At 37.6% G+C, this 16,676-nt stretch overlaps 1 protein-coding gene across 1 annotated transcript in view; it reads left to right on the top strand.

Annotated features, from left to right (window-relative positions):
- Nucleotides 1-16,676, top strand: part of LOC103900922 — a 120,721-nt gene that overhangs the window by 47,067 nt on the left and 56,978 nt on the right. The window contains exons 25-36 of the mRNA XM_009281706.1: nt 762-917; nt 2,928-3,061; nt 4,268-4,426; nt 5,528-5,708; nt 7,554-7,765; nt 9,490-9,678; nt 10,570-10,709; nt 12,125-12,287; nt 12,399-12,485; nt 13,000-13,134; nt 13,522-13,641; nt 14,560-14,777. Of these exons, the coding sequence (XP_009279981.1) occupies nt 762-917; nt 2,928-3,061; nt 4,268-4,426; nt 5,528-5,708; nt 7,554-7,765; nt 9,490-9,678; nt 10,570-10,709; nt 12,125-12,287; nt 12,399-12,485; nt 13,000-13,134; nt 13,522-13,641; nt 14,560-14,777 (1,894 nt within the window). The remainder of the gene's footprint in view (nt 1-761; nt 918-2,927; nt 3,062-4,267; nt 4,427-5,527; nt 5,709-7,553; nt 7,766-9,489; nt 9,679-10,569; nt 10,710-12,124; nt 12,288-12,398; nt 12,486-12,999; nt 13,135-13,521; nt 13,642-14,559; nt 14,778-16,676) is intronic.

Genomic DNA, 16,676 nt, shown 5'->3' on the forward strand with positions numbered 1-16,676 from the left:
TTTTCCTCACAAATATGCTGAGAGGAAAATATGAGGAAGTATCAGAAAGAGGGCTTTACTATTTGTATAACATCAGTTTGTTAAAAGGTAAATTAATACAGTGGAATAAACCAGTAATTTAAGTCTAAGGCTCTCATTTTTTCCTTAGTATTTCCTACTGTAGTCTCCATGTGACAAAGACATTGAAATGTCATAAGATTATGCAATATTTTCAAATAAAACTAACTTTTAAGGAGTGCAGAATGCCAGTTTGGTTTTTGGGAGATCATCTTTTGGTGAAATCTTCATCCTTAGCTTTCACGTGGATTGCCAGTGACTGCATCTAAAAATGGTTCTGGTCTGATTTCAAACTCATACCCTGAGAACTAGGCTACACCAGTTCTTCCATTGCAAAGCCACAACCTCGCTCTGACTTAATATAGAAGTAAATATCCACATGTTCACATGTTAGGTCTTAGTTAATTAGAAGATCAGTCTGTTAGAATTGATTTCCTTTTAGAAGCAGCTTTGGCTGGATTAATTTCACTAAAGTTTAAGCAGTGTCTGAGAAATAGGGTCTACAGGCTGTATATGTAGTCGGAGAAAGAGACTACATCCAGTTCTGTCTTTTTGTTTACTACACAAGGAGTACATCATGGGGTTCCTCAGTTAGATGGGATGAGACTGAATGCATGTGTGTTTTTCCCACTGTAGTATTCCTTTTGCTAGCTAAAGTAACTTCATGTTCTACCACTGCATAATCACTTCTACTCTTTTTGTAGCATTTCTGGAGAAAAAGGTTGATGATAAGCTGAGGCAATACTCATTGGAAGGGGAGACTTACCTTCCAGGTGTTCTTGGAGTTCACATCATCGGTCTTCTCCAGCAACATGAGGGCTTGTGGTCTCATGGTTTGAGGATAAAATATGGACTCCTAGGTACAGTGAAAAAGAGGGAAAGTAAAAGCATTCTGTTTGTCTCATTTTTCTGCAAGTTATTTGCCTGTATGATTAGGACACTCTCTTAACAAGAAAGATTTTAGTTGATTTTTAAACTGTGATCTGAGACCTAGGATGAGTTTCTCTTTTCACTTGGATAAAGTTTACTCTCTGAGTCTGCGTATAAAAAAACAATTCATTTTTTTAATGTGCTTTTCACAAGCATGTCCAACATTTGATTAAAAATCACTTTTTCAGCGGAAATTGCTCCTAATTAATTTCTGTTCTCAGGTGTTTATACGAAATGAATGGTTGCATACATACACTTAAAAATATGAAGGACTGTTTCTAGGAAACAGTTGGCTGTGTTCTCCTGGCTGCAGTGTATGAACTGTGCATTAATTTTATTGGACAAAGCAGGTGAACATCAGTACAATTATATCAAGGTATTGAATACTTGTAGTAGCTAGTCATGATAAGCATTATAGGGTGATTGTGTATGTAAAGTATGTTGCATGTTCAGAGAGAGCATGTGGCAATGTGAGTAGAAAAGTTTTCTTAAACCTACACAGGTATGACCCCATAATTTTGCTAAAAATGGCATGCTGATCAGAATATTTTATAGACACAAAGAGAAACATACCTGAACACTTATAACAGTATTAGATGATGTCTAGGTATAGCTAGGTAATTATGAAGTTATATACATAGAGCTTCAGTCATATTTTGATATAAACCCAGTTTGGTAACTGTTCCACCTGAAGTGGTCAGCAAGCGATGCCTTGTAGAAGTACTGGATTTAAAAAAAAAAAAAGGAAAAAAGTAATCCTACTCATTGGTTGAAATTTCAGATTCATTATTTTAAGTTTTTTCTCAGTGACCACAAGGGCTAGAAGTTCATTATTGTTTTTGTTTAAGATGTAATGTCATGTAATGTCATGATGTCGGGAGCTGAGTGGTAACAGAAAATCATCAAGTATTGTGAGAGCCCAAGAAAGCTGCAAAGGTTGATCATGATTAGTTTGTAGTGCTTTTACTTCACCCAGGTAAAAATTCCATTTAAGTAATAAACTTAGTGCCTGCTTTTATTGATTGATTGATTGATTGATTGATTGACTGATTGCTTCTGAAGAAGAAGTGAGTGAAAGAACATGGAAATATGGTAAACATCTAAGAAGGGCCTTTGCTTTTCTTAAACAAAATTGGCCTGAATCATTGAATCATTTTCATTCCATTCTTAATACAAACCAGCTGTTTCCAATTGTCTGAACTTAGAAACATCCTAAATTTTAATAGAGTATAAAGTAAACAAAGGGTCAAACTCTTACCTGTAAAGCCTGTAACATGGCTGTTCCTAGGATTTTCATTTGTAGTACAGCTTGTGGAAAAAAATAAAAATTTGCAATGCCTAACACATTTTTTCCAAAGTTTTACAAATTGTTTTGCATGTCTGTAGTCAGAAGTGCAAAGCTATTGATTGCTGTTAGGTTGGACATATGTGTAGCAGGAAAAGAAATTCAGGTGTCAGAAACAGTGTTTTGACAACACCATTGTAGTCTGTAAAATGTGTCTACATCTTGAGCAGATAGTGAAGAAAATTCTTGAGCTGAACTTCATGGTAATGCAGTTATACCAGTATTGGTACCATTCTTCACAAACTTTGGTCAGTACCTTTAGACTGTAGAACATACTGCCAGACCTTTTACATGAATTAAATATCTACTTGTCTTCTACTTTTTACTATGGTAGTGTTTTCATTTTCATAGATGTAAATCACTTGCCTAGCAAATACAAACTCACTGTTCTTAAATGCAGGTTCATTAAATGTGTGCTTTCCTTTGGATTCGTAGGATAAATCAACAAGTATATATCTGTAAAAATAGACAAATCTCACTTTAATGTTTTTGAAAAATAGAAACCTTGGAGCCAGCACTAGATTATACTATTAACATTTTGGAAGTTTACTTCTGATTTATTTGAATGGGTAACTTTGTGATTTAACTTGAACAGGAGAGGCAAAAAATCTTCATCATGAATGCGGTATGCGGCAAAAGATTAAAGTGGAGACAGGTGCACGTGGCGTGTACAAACTTGATATTGGGCATGAATTTCACTGTATGCAGACTCCGACCTATAATCACAAGGTAGAGATACTGACCAAAGCACTTGTGTACTTGTGTGCTTAGTACCCTTGTGTCACTCACATACTGAGGGGCTTAAACAGAGCAATGCCCAAGATGTCATATTTGGATCAGTCTTTTTCTTCTCATCTTGTTTCTCTTTGCTTTCTGTCTAGACAAAGATATCTAGTCAAGTTGCTAAGTTGTGCAGTCCATTACAGCTGTAAGTGATGGAACTCTCCAGTGATGTCATTTTTAATGTATTAATTCACAGAACTTCTGCAGAATGTTTGTTGTGAAAATTTTTGTTATATATAAAACAATAGTATTAATAAGTTTATAATTTATCTTGTTCTATCTTTCTTGTAACTAAAAGTCAGGAACCATCTTTGCTTATTCATCAGAAGTTGTATGTCTGGAAAATAAGGCATTTTACAATGTTTTGTATGAATTTTTTGGTTCAGATTTGTATGCTTTCTTAGAAATTCCAATGTGTGTGACCCTTTCATGCAGAAAAGCAGATCTGTTTAAAATTTCTTCCTCTACAGACTGCACGAAGACAAAGGTTAATTTAAAGGCAAATCGCCATTAATACTGGGTATTTGCTGCAGAACAGAGAGCTGGCTGAAAAATAAGCTTCTGGATTAAAGGAGAATTTTGTATCCTTTCAGATTTGCTTTTGATCCAAGTTGGATTGAAGCCAAGAAGTGTTAGGATTTCCCATGAAGCAAGATCTTGGCAGGCTTTGCAGGTGCACAGTGAATCCATGTGGGCAGTCCATCAGGAGTACCTGAGTCCAGTTACCTTAACTTTTGAGAAAAGCAATTTGACTGGCAGCGTATAGACTAAAAGTTTTGGGCTTTGTACACTGAATTTATATCTTCTGATGGAACATGCTTCACTGAAGGAGTTATCAGGCATGGGAACAGGCTGCCCAGGGAAGTGGTGGAGTCACCATTCCTGGAGTTATTTAAAAGACATGTAGATGTGGTGCTTAGGGACACGGTTTAGTGGTGGACTTGGCAGTGTTAGGTTAAGGCTTGGACTGGATCTTAAAGGTCTTTTCCAACCTAAATGATTCTATGATTCTATGATTTTTCTTTGGAAAATTTGTAACCCTTTCTGCTTTAGTCTTGCTTGCTACTTGGGAATATTTCTACAGGCAGTTAACAGCAGTGAATAAAAGAGAAAGCGTGGTTTACAGGAAAAAGGTGGTTTTCTGTTCTTTAGGTTCACCTGAAACATGAAGCGAGTGCATCTTGGCTTTCCTCCCAGATGGAAGTGAACTATGGGAAACACTGGGATGAAATAAACAACAAGAAGAAACTTCTGATCAGCCAAGCATTTAAGAACAGTTCCAGTTCATCTCTAGTCAACTATTTCATGGAGGTAATCATGATTGTTGAAGAGTAAGACCTTCACTTCAAATATTTAACAGACAAACTAAGAAAAAATTTGGGATGAATTTATTTATTAAGACTTCTTTTTTCTGTTATGTATTAATAATATAAGTCAGATTTCCAGACCTAATAAGTTTGAGTTAGGTAAGGTCTTAACCCAGGCACATAGCGATCACTGACATTTAAAATGAACAAGAAAAAGCCAGTAGATGGATTTTTCAAATACTAAAATGTTTGGGTGTAATGTGGTCTGAGTTGTTTGCAGAGTTTGTGCATGTAAAATGATTGTAGAGATTTATGAAGGTTACTTTGCTCACACAATGTGGAAGGAGGGTGCAGGTTATAATAACTCAGAATATTACAGCATTTAGGTGGAAGTTGGTATGGAATACAGTAGCTGAACTAAGATCAGTCCTTTTTTTTTTTTTTTTTTTTTTTAATAAATTGATTTCTACCACCGATCAGTAAAATGTTTTCCAATGTAGTAAAGTATAATTAAAAGCCTCAGAGAGGCTTTATGCCTTCTTTTGAAGCACATTCTATGGACTACAAAAAGAAAGAAAATAATTATTTATAATGGCATACCCTGTTATCTTTTGTTTTATTTGTAGAAAGTTCTTACAGAAGCTACAGAAACTATTCCTGTAAATTTTTGTGTTATTTCTTAGAAGTTGCAGGTCTTCTCTGTTATTGTCTTAGAACAAGTAATAGTTTTCTGAGGTGGGCTGTCATTATTCTGTTTCCATAGGAAGTACCTGTAAGCGTAGAATTTATCTGTGATCCCAGCATGGACCGACCGAGAATTATGGTCGTCTTTTTTTTTTTTTCCCAACAAAGTAAATGGTATAAAAATGAATGGAAATTGTCCTTTTTGAATCTCCAGTAGATGTAACAAATGCATATTAAAGAAATCCCAATCTGTAATCGGTCAGCATGCATGAAAAGCTATAAAGTGAATGGCAAATGTGCAGAGCAGAGGCACTAGCTGTGACCTTCCTGCTACTCTGTGTGTGTTTGTGTGTGTGTTAGCTTAGACAGCCCTGAAGATGGAATCCTGTTGTTATTTAAAGTTGCTTCACTTGTTTTCCAGTTTACCATGCAAGTCCTGGAAAAACAGGTGAATTATAGAACTCAGCTGCAGCACTCGCACAACTCTCAGGTTTATTTGCAGAGCAGCACCAACTTTGAGGTGCAGTATAATGACCACGTGCCATTTGTGGCTGGGCTGCAGTGGAAAGACGCATCCAGAAATGGCCTGAAGAAGTGGGAAGGTGAAGTACCACAAACCATTTCCAGTCTGTGATTAGAAAAGCAGGCATTGAAAGTTGCTGCTGGGATTTTGAGGTAGTTCTGCGTGGGTGTAAAAGAATCATAGAAATATTTGTTGGAAGAGACAGACCCTAGAGGTTATCTGGGCCAGCCTCCTGCTTGAATCGGGACTGTTCCTAACAGTAGATCACATCTGCTGTGACTTTGCCTAGATGAGTTTTCAAAATCTCCAAGTTTCCACAGCCTAGCTGGCTAGCCTCTTCCAGCAGTTCCTTAGCCTCTGAAAGTGCAATTTGTGGCCATTGTCCCTTCTATTGTCTGCCTCTTTTGAAAGGTTTGTGTTCCTCATCTTTGCCATTTACTTTCAAGTTAGCTGTAGGCAGCTATTAGATTCCCCTGTTCCTTTGCCAGATTAAACAAGCCCGGATCCGTCTCTTCTTGTCACAGGTCCTGTTGTCTAGGCTCTTTATCATCATAGCAGCCCTCTGCTGTAGCCTTTCTGGTTTCTCACCATCCACCTTGATCTGTGTGCTCCAAAACCAGATCCAGTGTTGCAGAGATAACCTCTCCTGTGCTGTGCAGACATCAACTTTTTCTGATGGCCATGCTCCTAATGTAGACCAGTAATGTCCTGTTAGCTTTTGACTGAGATAAATGATCAAGAAATGAACCAAGTTTTAAAAAAATTCTTTACTCTAGAAAGTGATCAAGTTTGTTTTAAGAACATTAGAAAATGGGACACTGAGCAGAATTCTAATGGTGTATTTTAGGCTATAAATTAAACACCTGTGTATATGTATGGATATTTTTAAAAAATCACATTTATCTTAGACGTTTTCCTTCATAAAATGCAGCAGGGAGTAGGCCTTTATAATAATAAGCTGTATTTTACATTTTTATAGTTCTTTCTCAAATAGGGGTTAAGTTACCAGTGGTGTGCCAAAAATCAGTTTTCTGACGTTTAGTGCTTAAGATGGATTGAATGCCACTACCATTTATGCTTCAGTGGATGAAGCTGTATAAATCAGGGCAATGATTGGCTCAGCGTGTAGATTTGCTGTTGAGATGTATTTTTTTCAAATCTAGTATACACCATACGTGCAAAATCTTGGATCCTTAGTAATGCAAAACAACTGGCTTGATACAGTGGGCTGAATTAATGGATGTTTTTCTGCTTGTTAAGGTGAAACAAACTAAGGTTAGATTAATTCTGAAGTTTTAAAAATTTGTTGATTACTTTGTGAGTGTCTGTCATAAAGTAATCATGAGTTACTGAGCTGTATCACAATGAGTAAATGGTGTAATTTGATAAATAACCAGCAAAATTTCAAGTCTACTAGTGAAATTTCAGCAGCTTGTCAAATATAAACATTCTGAGCTGTCTATAAACTAGTTTCCAAAATAACCTACAAATCTTGTTCAAAATGTATGTATTGCAGAGTTGAACTTCTGTGTTGGCATATGTCAGAACAGCTTTGATTAAGGCTGGTTTTTTTATTATGTGAATAATGGTTACAGACTTGCAGTTCAGGTAAAGATTTCACATTTTGTTGCAGATCATGCAGTAGAACCCTCTCCTGGTGCCATTTAGGGTACTGGACTTCATAAATTTCCATTTATTAGCAAACCTCCCTATGTGTTACACTATGCGGTATGTTATGCTAGTGAAGGGCATTCATTTCATTATATACCATCCAGAGATTTTGGCAATTGGAAGAGAATAGTTTGGTAGTAGCATTTTAGCCTCATTCCAAAACCACAGCATCTTATCAGCTTTGTTGTGGAGTTAGAGTCCAGGTAGCTTGAAATCTCACATTTCTGCCAGCTTTAATATATGTTCCTTCCAGGTGGATTAAATATAGACACCCCATGGCTATATCTGTATGCAGCTCACAAACTACATCAGCCTCAGCATTCTGCTTATTTATTGACTGTGGAGCTGACAACTGGAAAAGCTCTCTCCATTGAGAAGCTCATAGTGGAACTATTCTATAAAGATCAAGGCAATGAAAAGGAAGGGAAAGTTCACATTTACACGCCAGCTACCACGTACCTGCAGGTTAGTAACATGATGCTTCCTATAGTGTACAGCTTTGATGTTAGAGCTTTGTGATAGATACCCAACAGAACTGTCATGATACTGAAATAACACTTGTTCAGCATGCTATGTGAAGTAGCTTGTTTGAGAAACTCATGCACTGAGTGCCAGCTTATAGGAGAGAATCCTGAAATGCCTATGTTCATCTGTTTTCTGTGCTTGAATGATGAGCTATTCTTCCTCTGGGGCAGCCGAATCAGCACAGCCAGGGTCTCTTTATTAGCTTTGAAAAAATGTTAGGGCCACCACCTCTGCCCCTCTTTGGAACAGGAGTCCATTGCTCCCTGCACAAAGCTCAAATACATGCTGGCAGAGTTCTGCCTAGGAGTGTACAAATAATAATTACTATTTTAAAGTTCTCTCTCCCCCACCATGAGCTAACAGTTTCAGGAAGTAGGAAAATTGGATCATCATGTAAAAAATGTTTAAAACTTGTTCATTCGTGATATGAAACAGCTGACAGTGTCTTTCATTTAAAAAGTAGGAAGAACAATAGCCAAATTTCTAAATTAAGAGCCCAGTGATTACAGCATTCACCTAAATTTGAGGCATTAGATGTAAAGGCATCCTCTGCCTGAGAAGAATGTAACCTACCTCTTCCTGGAGAGTATCCTGCTCAATAGGCTGTCATGTAGTTCATGGCACTTGATGCCTCTTGATATGGCACCGTTTGTAAAAATTCTTCATGAGTATTTGGAGCTTCATTAATATTAGAGCTCTGATCTTGCAGAACACCTTTGCCACTGAGGTGTTCTTGCTGCTACTCTTTATCCCACTGCATCTCTACAAAATTAATAAGTATCTCTACAGGTAACTGCAATATGAACAGATTCAGTAGGAGAAATGGTAACCCTGTTGCAGGCTAGAGGACTGGATAGTTCAGTGGCTGGGAACAATCCTGAGAAATGAAAGGTTATTTCTTTTGTTGTGACTCAGAGAATGGCTCCAGTCTCCCACAAACCTGTGTGAGAACCTTCAATAGCAGGTTCTGAAGTGTAGTCTTCTGTCTTTTCTATTGGAATTCTTTCATTTTCTATAAAATGATCATCAATTGGGTGGAATCAGTGTGCCCTGAGTCTATGGATTCTAAGCTTCCTCCTAATTTGTTTTAGACTGTGCTATGCAATAGAGATTTAAAACTGATTTCATCACAGTTGCTGTGCATTAAGCAATATGAAAAACCTCTGTCACTATGCAAATTGTATTTGTCTTGGAGAAGCTTAACTTCTTACCTGCCTCTGTATGAATGAGATGAGAGCCTGGAATTTTTGCCTTTCTTTTAGAATCCACTGCAATTGTCTAAATCTTTAACTTAGGTTTATGTTTAAGGTGTTCCTTTATTCTGAACTGCAGCTTTCCCTTGTTAGATCGCTGCTGGTTCAGGCAGTGTGGAGGATTGTGAGAAACGTTCATGAATGAGAAAAAAATGTTCATCAACTATTTTCTTTTCAACTATATAGCTTTTTCTCTCTTCCTTGTTTAGAGGGGATAAAATAAACTTTGAGATCTTTATGGCAATTCAGAATATTTTGATAATGGAAAAGTTGGTGTACTATGTCTAATAGTTCTTGTAATGATCATCTCCAAGAAAATGCTGTCTTTTCACCTCTGCGCTGTGCTGCTGGTACAATAAGATTCTGTCTGTCCTAACTCAGCCAGGCTAATGTGTTTGTCTTATTTTTCAGGCATCCACATTTAATCATGTTGGGAGGAATGTTCTGCATAGCTCTAGTGAAATGATATCTCTGTGGAATCGGCTTGTGAAGAATGAGATTCATTTGGAGAATAATGAACGAGCCAAATTTCTCCGCTTTAAGATAAAGAGTACAAAACAGGAATTTAACTTCACAGCCAGCTATCAGAATCTGCCAATGGTAAGAAAGAAATACAAATGCAATTTCTTTGACTCAGCGCTGTGTTTTTCAGGTCTGCCACCTTCCTGAGAGATGTTATTGCTAGTGTTCAAATTTAAACACTTCTAGTGCTGCTTCTATTTCTGTCTGTTTTGACAACCTGCAATGTAAAACTAAGTTCAAAAAGAAAACAAACAAAAACTTGTGTGGTGTAGTTTTGAGTACTTCTCACCTATTTGGGAGGCCAACTACAGATAGAAAGTCAGGGAGGAGAGGACAGAGAGACATGGCTAGAAAGAGAGCTGTAGATGTGATTACTTACATTTTGATGCAGATATATGGCAGGTGTGGAAGATTCTACTGTCTTGGAGAATCAAAATATCTTGCCTGCTAGTGAGCATAGTAACAGCCTGGGTTTATATGCATCCCTTCCAATCTTAAAACCATTTTTGCTTTCCTTGATCTGCAGCACAGAGGGTAATCAGCAGTTTGTCCTCCAAAGAGATACTTTGATCAGTTACTTTGGTCAGTTCCTTGCAGGACGTCTTAAAACAAAAAGTGTTTTTCTAGTCATAGCGTTCCATGCTTTGAAAATCCAACCAGGTTTTGTGTGTAAATGTACTGGTACCAGAGCTAAAGCTTGCTCATATTGCAAATAGGTTACACTCAAGTGATACATTATAGGGCATTTTTCTTCTGCTGAAGTCAGTGGTTTTTTACTAACGTCACTTTTAATCCTATGTAAATGGAGATCAGGATTTAAACTGAAGCAGAAGGGGGTTCATCTGTGAAATGACAGCCTCGCTGCAGCCTGTTGAACAATGTGGTTTCTGTATTGATGTTCCTGAATATGAATGCAGTAAATCTGATGCAATTGTCCTTTCCTCTTCTGGTCTCATGATTTGACTGCAGCCTAAGAAGACAAACTTTTCTGTGAAAACTGTATGGAGAGATTATAAAAGTCTGCCTGTCGTGCTGCAGTTTGAAGGTCAGATAGAAGAGCTGAAGAAGGAGAAGATGCTCTATCAAAAACGTGGAACCCTTCATTTCAGGTTCAGTGGTCGTATTATTTCCGTCTCTGAAGAATGTTTTGGCCTAAATTTAACGTGCATCTCGATGCTCTTGGGAAAAGTTCTGGGCTTTACAAAGCGGAAGTGCCACATGCACAAAGCCTGCACTTCCTCCCATCTGGCTGTCTGAACTTGCTCAAGCACACCGGCTTCATGGGCTGGTTATTTGCATCCATTTAGCTTTTGCCCTCTTTATTGAAATGGTCGTGAGCAAAGTTGTCAAAGGCAACAGGCCACCTGTGCTGTGGCAATGTGTTTGTTGGCAATTCTATTGGATGTATAGCCTTCTTTCATGAAAGCAGCAGGATTTATGGTATGTCCAAACTTCGAAGTGGTGAGAAGTTCCAAAATCCAGATCTGATCCTCTGTGCCATCCAGATGCCTTTTTTCTAGTCCTTAGGAATAATATAGCCATTCTAAAGCCAAAGATGTCTCTCTTAAAACACATAACAAATGGTCTTGTTTAGATTTTGGAACATGTTTCCATTTCCTGATGAGAATGAGTGCGCTGCTTCTAGATATTGGCTCTCTGAAATTTCTCTCTCCATTACCTATTATCAAAACACAGCTTGAAGGCTTTGGTAAAAATGTATGCTCAGACTTGAGAAATCTGGATCATCTCTGGGGACATCTCAGCTTTCTTAAGGCATAGTAAGGTCAAAAGGAGTGCACAGGCTCCCTTAGGAGCCACTGTGCATCTTGGACAGCTAAAAAACTGCAAGATGCCCTTTCAGTAATGGAAAAGGTATGTAAATGAAGAAGGAATTGCTGTACCAGATATCCTAGTGTGTATAAAGGCAGTCCCAATGTCTGCTTATAAAAGTTAATGCATTTTTCCAAGACATCCAACTAAGTAAATGTGCAGAAATATTTAATAAAGTCCATAAAACATTACACTGAAGTAGTAAACTACTCCGAGAACTATGTATTGGCTGAACATCTGTTGCATAGGATTCTTGGCATGCAGATATTGTTTCTACAGAAAGCATAAAATGTGGTTGATAGGTGCGCTTTTCAAAGCTTCCATAAGCTTTTGAACACTGTCCCTATTTGAAATGAAGTCTTGGCCATCCAGGTATATAAAGTGTATGTACTGGTTATGCATGTCAGAATTTTAGAGCATCACCCTCTCCCACGCTCTTCCAGCCTTTCCTCAATCCAGGATGGAAGCTCTTTATCAGAAATTCTGGTAAATGTGTGTAGTTTGTATGAAATTGTAATTATGCTCTAGTAAGTTTTTTAGACGTCCTGGTCCTATGTGTTTTGCTTCTGTACCTGACAGCCTGATGTCATCTGCGATTGAAAGTTTTTGGAGTTCAAGTTGAACTCTGCATGATTCTTTTTGTGGTTGTCTATTAAGGTCTTTTACACTCTGCTTATTCCTTGTTTTGTTCCAGGCATCCTTTTAAACTGCCCATTCTGCAGAGCTTCCTTCTGCAGGAGACATTTACTGTTGACAAAAAGCAAAAGCACTACTACTTGGAAACAAAAGTTTTGATAAATGGGGTGGAGGAAACAGTTCAAACTCTTACACTTGGTTACCAACCTGAAAACCCCTATGTGAGTTACACAAGAATTTCCTTCAATCTGGCATACCAAAAAAGCCAGCAAATGAGTGATTTACTGTATATATCTTATGTTCCTTGCATTTCTTCTCAAAATTTTTTTTAGATTTGTGCTGGCTTAGCTCATCCTTATAACTACAGGTTTTTCCCCAAAGATGTTGAAATATGCATTTTAACTCAAAGTCACCAAAATGTGAGTAAATTTCCCATTAAATTTCAGTTAGGAGGAGAGATTCATTATCTGTTTACTTACAGTTTATTGTCTTTTCAGACCTAACTTGCTATAGGTCTTTAGTTCCTCACCATGTAAATGCTGCAACCAAAAAATTCAGAGGGCAATGATATGGTTGGTGGCTCCCTAATACAATGTTTTGTATAATAATATATAATTATATGTTGTGTAGTAATGTATTATAATAATACTTAATATTTTAAAATTATTATTATGCATGAATATTATTAATAATAACAAGTACTGGGAAGGAATGGATTCAGGGTTCTCATCCTTATCTAGGTGTATCTATTCACCTTTCTTACCAAATGCAGTTATTTTTTTCCTGCTTTGCTCATTTTTCATTCTGAGCCACAATGTAATAGCTCTCAACTCTTTCATTTTTCATAATATGTAGGGATGACTTCTCTCATCTTTTATAATATACAGGGTTAATACCCGATGCAATTAGCTTATTCACATTCTTAACACGTAGGTGAAGTATGAGCTTGAGACTACCTTGAAGGTCAATAAGGAAGATGTTCTCAGCTTTCTGGGGAGATATCAGGACAAATCCAGTGAGGCAGATTTTAGACATCTTTTCCACGTGGATGTGACACATTCATTCCAGGTATTGGTGGTTTTCATTTATGGATTTTTTTTTTTTAATGTCTTGGCTGTTTTACTGCGTTATCTTTAGAATTATAATTGTTTTATGCTTGTAAACTTCCTAGCTCGATAAAGTCCTGGCCGTGACAAAGACCCTAGGTATCTCAGCAGATCAAATTATAATCTGTATCAATAATGTCTTTTAAGAAACATGCTGACCTTTTGTTTTCATACTTATTTTACTGCATTTGATTTATTTTTCAGTGTCTGTGGGTAAAATCAGTAAAATTTTATATACACATTTGCTTATATGCATTCTCCACTTCATGCTAAAAGTTCAGACATCAAATCACATGAGGCAATTGATGGGAATGCATTGATTATGTTTACATTTTACTTTGCCAAATAGCTTGAGTTTCCACAAGCAATGGGCCTAAGTGCGGAGCTGTTTTCCAGACAGACTAAACTGGAACACTTTGACTACGGTGTGAGTGTAAAAGCCATCATCAACAAGAACGTGTCTTCACAGGTCAGTTCCCTGATTATTACAGTCTTGTTAGTTCATACTTTGGCTTTTGCAGTTCATACACTCAGACCTGTGTTGAGTCTCTTGCTTGTCGCATGCATTAGGAATACATGTCAACCTGGGAGCTGTTTAACTGTGTGCTATAAATTGCTTTGCAACTACTTTCAAGCATGGGAACACAAATATATGTGTATACTACAAAGTTGGTCAACTCATACGTAATTCAATGAATGTGGTGGAGAGGGGTAAATTGTTAGGGAAACAGTTAACTTTTTATGGTTAGAGTTTGTTCTGGCTAGATGGCTACATGCAGTTGGAATAGGTGGCTTGTGTTTTCACACAATTCAGAAAACTGAAAGTCAAGTTAAATTATACATAAAATTCAACATAGTACATAATTTTTTGTTGAAAGCTCTAGCATGGTGACAGGCTTCTATGCAAAATCAGGTGTCATCTGTAGCTTTTATTACCAAGTCAAAAGGTTCTTTCTCTAGGATTAACATAATCCTGTGTGGTGGGTTGACCTTGGCTGGCTGTCAGAGACCCACCCAGCTGCTCTTTCACTCCCCTGCCTCAACAGGACAGGAGGAGAAAATAAAATGAAAAAGCTTGTGCGTTGAGATAAAGACAGGGAGATCACTTACCCATTACATTCATGGACAAAATGGACTCGAATTGGGCAAAATTAATTTAATTTATTGCCAAATAAAAATTTAGTTTTACTAAATTTACTAAAGAGTTAGATGGTGAGAAACAAAGATGAAAACTAAAAACACCTTTCCCCCTCTGCTCCCCCTCCCCCACCCTTTTTCCCAGGCCCAAATTGCTGTCTGCAGTCTTATTCCTCAAACTGGTGTTTCAGTATTCTGTATTATGATTTGAGATCCTTAATGTCCTGTTCTTCTTTTTCTCTATGTGTAGGCCCAGGCAGCCCTAAAGAGTTACGGTGAGAGCAATTTCAATGGCTCTCTTTACCTTCATTCCAGTGGAAGGGGTGTGCTGATGATGGAGGTTGATATGGACAATGAAAACAGGAAGAATGCCAGAGTTGTTGAATTGAGGGCTTTCCTCCATCAGACAATCCTGACAAACCCAGAATCAATACAGTTCCAGCTCATGGGCAAAATATTTCCGTCAAGGTAGAGAAATCAGAATCTTGGTTAATAGAGGAGCTGAAGAGTGTTCTGTGATACGTATTTAAATGTAATTACTTTCATATAGCTGCAGCAGAAGCCACTGAGCAAATGCCATTTCATGCGTTATCCCTGTTATTGAAATACTTCTGCTCTTTGTGTTTCATAAGTTGGTATAATAAGTTATGTTAATGTATTCTAGTTGCTTTCCTAGGACTTTGTACAGAGATAACTTGAATGAACGGGTGATACTGTTACATTGGTTTTAGATCAGCAGTTGTTGTCTTCCCCTCGTTGTTTGTCCTCTCAGAAGTAAGGAACTAATATTTACAAGCTATGCCAGTGGAAGAGGGCACTTCCCAGTGTTTATGAAGTTTTATTAAGTATTGTGGAAAGCTCTGAGGCGGAAGGGGTGGGAAATAGAAATTTGGCCCTCCCAGGTTTCAGCTGTCGTCCAGCTGATCTTTCAAATGTCACAAATACAAAAGTGTGCAGTGAAGGAGTTGATATTTTTGTAGAGTTCCCAGTGTTTAGCAGTTTAGGGGTTGGATGGGATAAGGAGAATGAGGAGACAGTTAAAGAAATCAGAAGTTAGTACAATTTGGTTGAGGCTCATTAGATTTACTGGTAAAAGAAAAAATAAGATAAAAGATTCAAGAAAGATATTTCATGTGTTTCTGCAGCTTACTTGCAGTTCTGGGCTTCCAATAGTTCATTCTTTTGTTTAAATACCGGGGTAGGCTGTAACAGAGCGATTTATTGCAGCTCACTTCACAGGAGGTAAAACAGAACACTTAAAATTTCTGGAATGGCAGTTTATTTGGGATTTATTTTACAGGGAGAAAAGAGAAAATTAAAAGATTTAATATTTCTGGGGAATTGATAAGAAGATGCAGTCTGTACAGACTTCAGTCACTGACTGATGAAATGAATCTTATATCCCTGAATTATGTAGTTCAATTCTTCCCATCAAGTGGATTTTCACTGATGTTTTACTCGTCATCAGTCTTTCACGAGGGTTCCAATTTCTAGGAGGGATGTCTAACAATATGAAAATATGATTGCCTCACTTTTAGGTATTTTGTGTAGTATACTTGAGTCTAGAAAGTCAGACATTTCAATGGACAGTTTGTTGAAGGCAATGTGAAAATTGTGACTCAGTCTTATACTTGAAACACTGAAAATTGAGTTTCTTGTTGCTCCAGCAGGTTTCCCTAAAAAGCTGTGCTGTGTTTCTCCAACACTGTTCTACTCAGGGCTAAGATACAAAGAAATAACTGTTGGTTCATTTAACAAACTCAAATTATGGTAGCATTTAAAGTTATTGTTTAAGCTGAATTCTCAATGCTGCTTTTAAATCGGCACTGAAGAGAGATTGCATATTGTGACAGAGAGGAGTTCATTTCCAACTCTATCTAACTCTGTCCAATTCTGTCTTTTTATTAGGGATCATAACAAAAGCATCCAAGAAATTTGAAGAAAAATCAGTCTGCCAGTCTGTGAGGCTTTACTGAGTAGTTTTACTGAGTAGTTTTATAAACAACTGGTGAATAGCATGCAAGGCATCTGATTCACTGATTCACAACACTGGAACAAGTGCCCAGAAAGTCTGTGGAGTCTCCATACTTGGAGATATTCAAAACCTGACCACACGCAGTCCTGAGCACCCTCCTCTCATTGATCCTGCTTTGAGTGAGAGGGAGGTTGTCTTGGCAATCATGAATTAAGCATAATAATATCATGGAATCATAGAATAGTTTGGATTGGAAGAGACCTCTAAAGGTCATCTAGTCCAACCCCCCTGCCATGGGCAGGGACATCTTCAACTAGATCAGGTTGCTCAGAGCCCCGTCCAGCCTGACCTGGAATGTTTCCAGGGATGGGGCATCCCCCACCTCTCTGGGC

This window comes from Aptenodytes forsteri, unplaced genomic scaffold, assembly GCF_000699145.1.
Source record: "Aptenodytes forsteri isolate BGI_AS27 unplaced genomic scaffold, ASM69914v1 Scaffold84, whole genome shotgun sequence".
Taxonomy (NCBI): Eukaryota; Metazoa; Chordata; class Aves; order Sphenisciformes; family Spheniscidae; genus Aptenodytes; species Aptenodytes forsteri.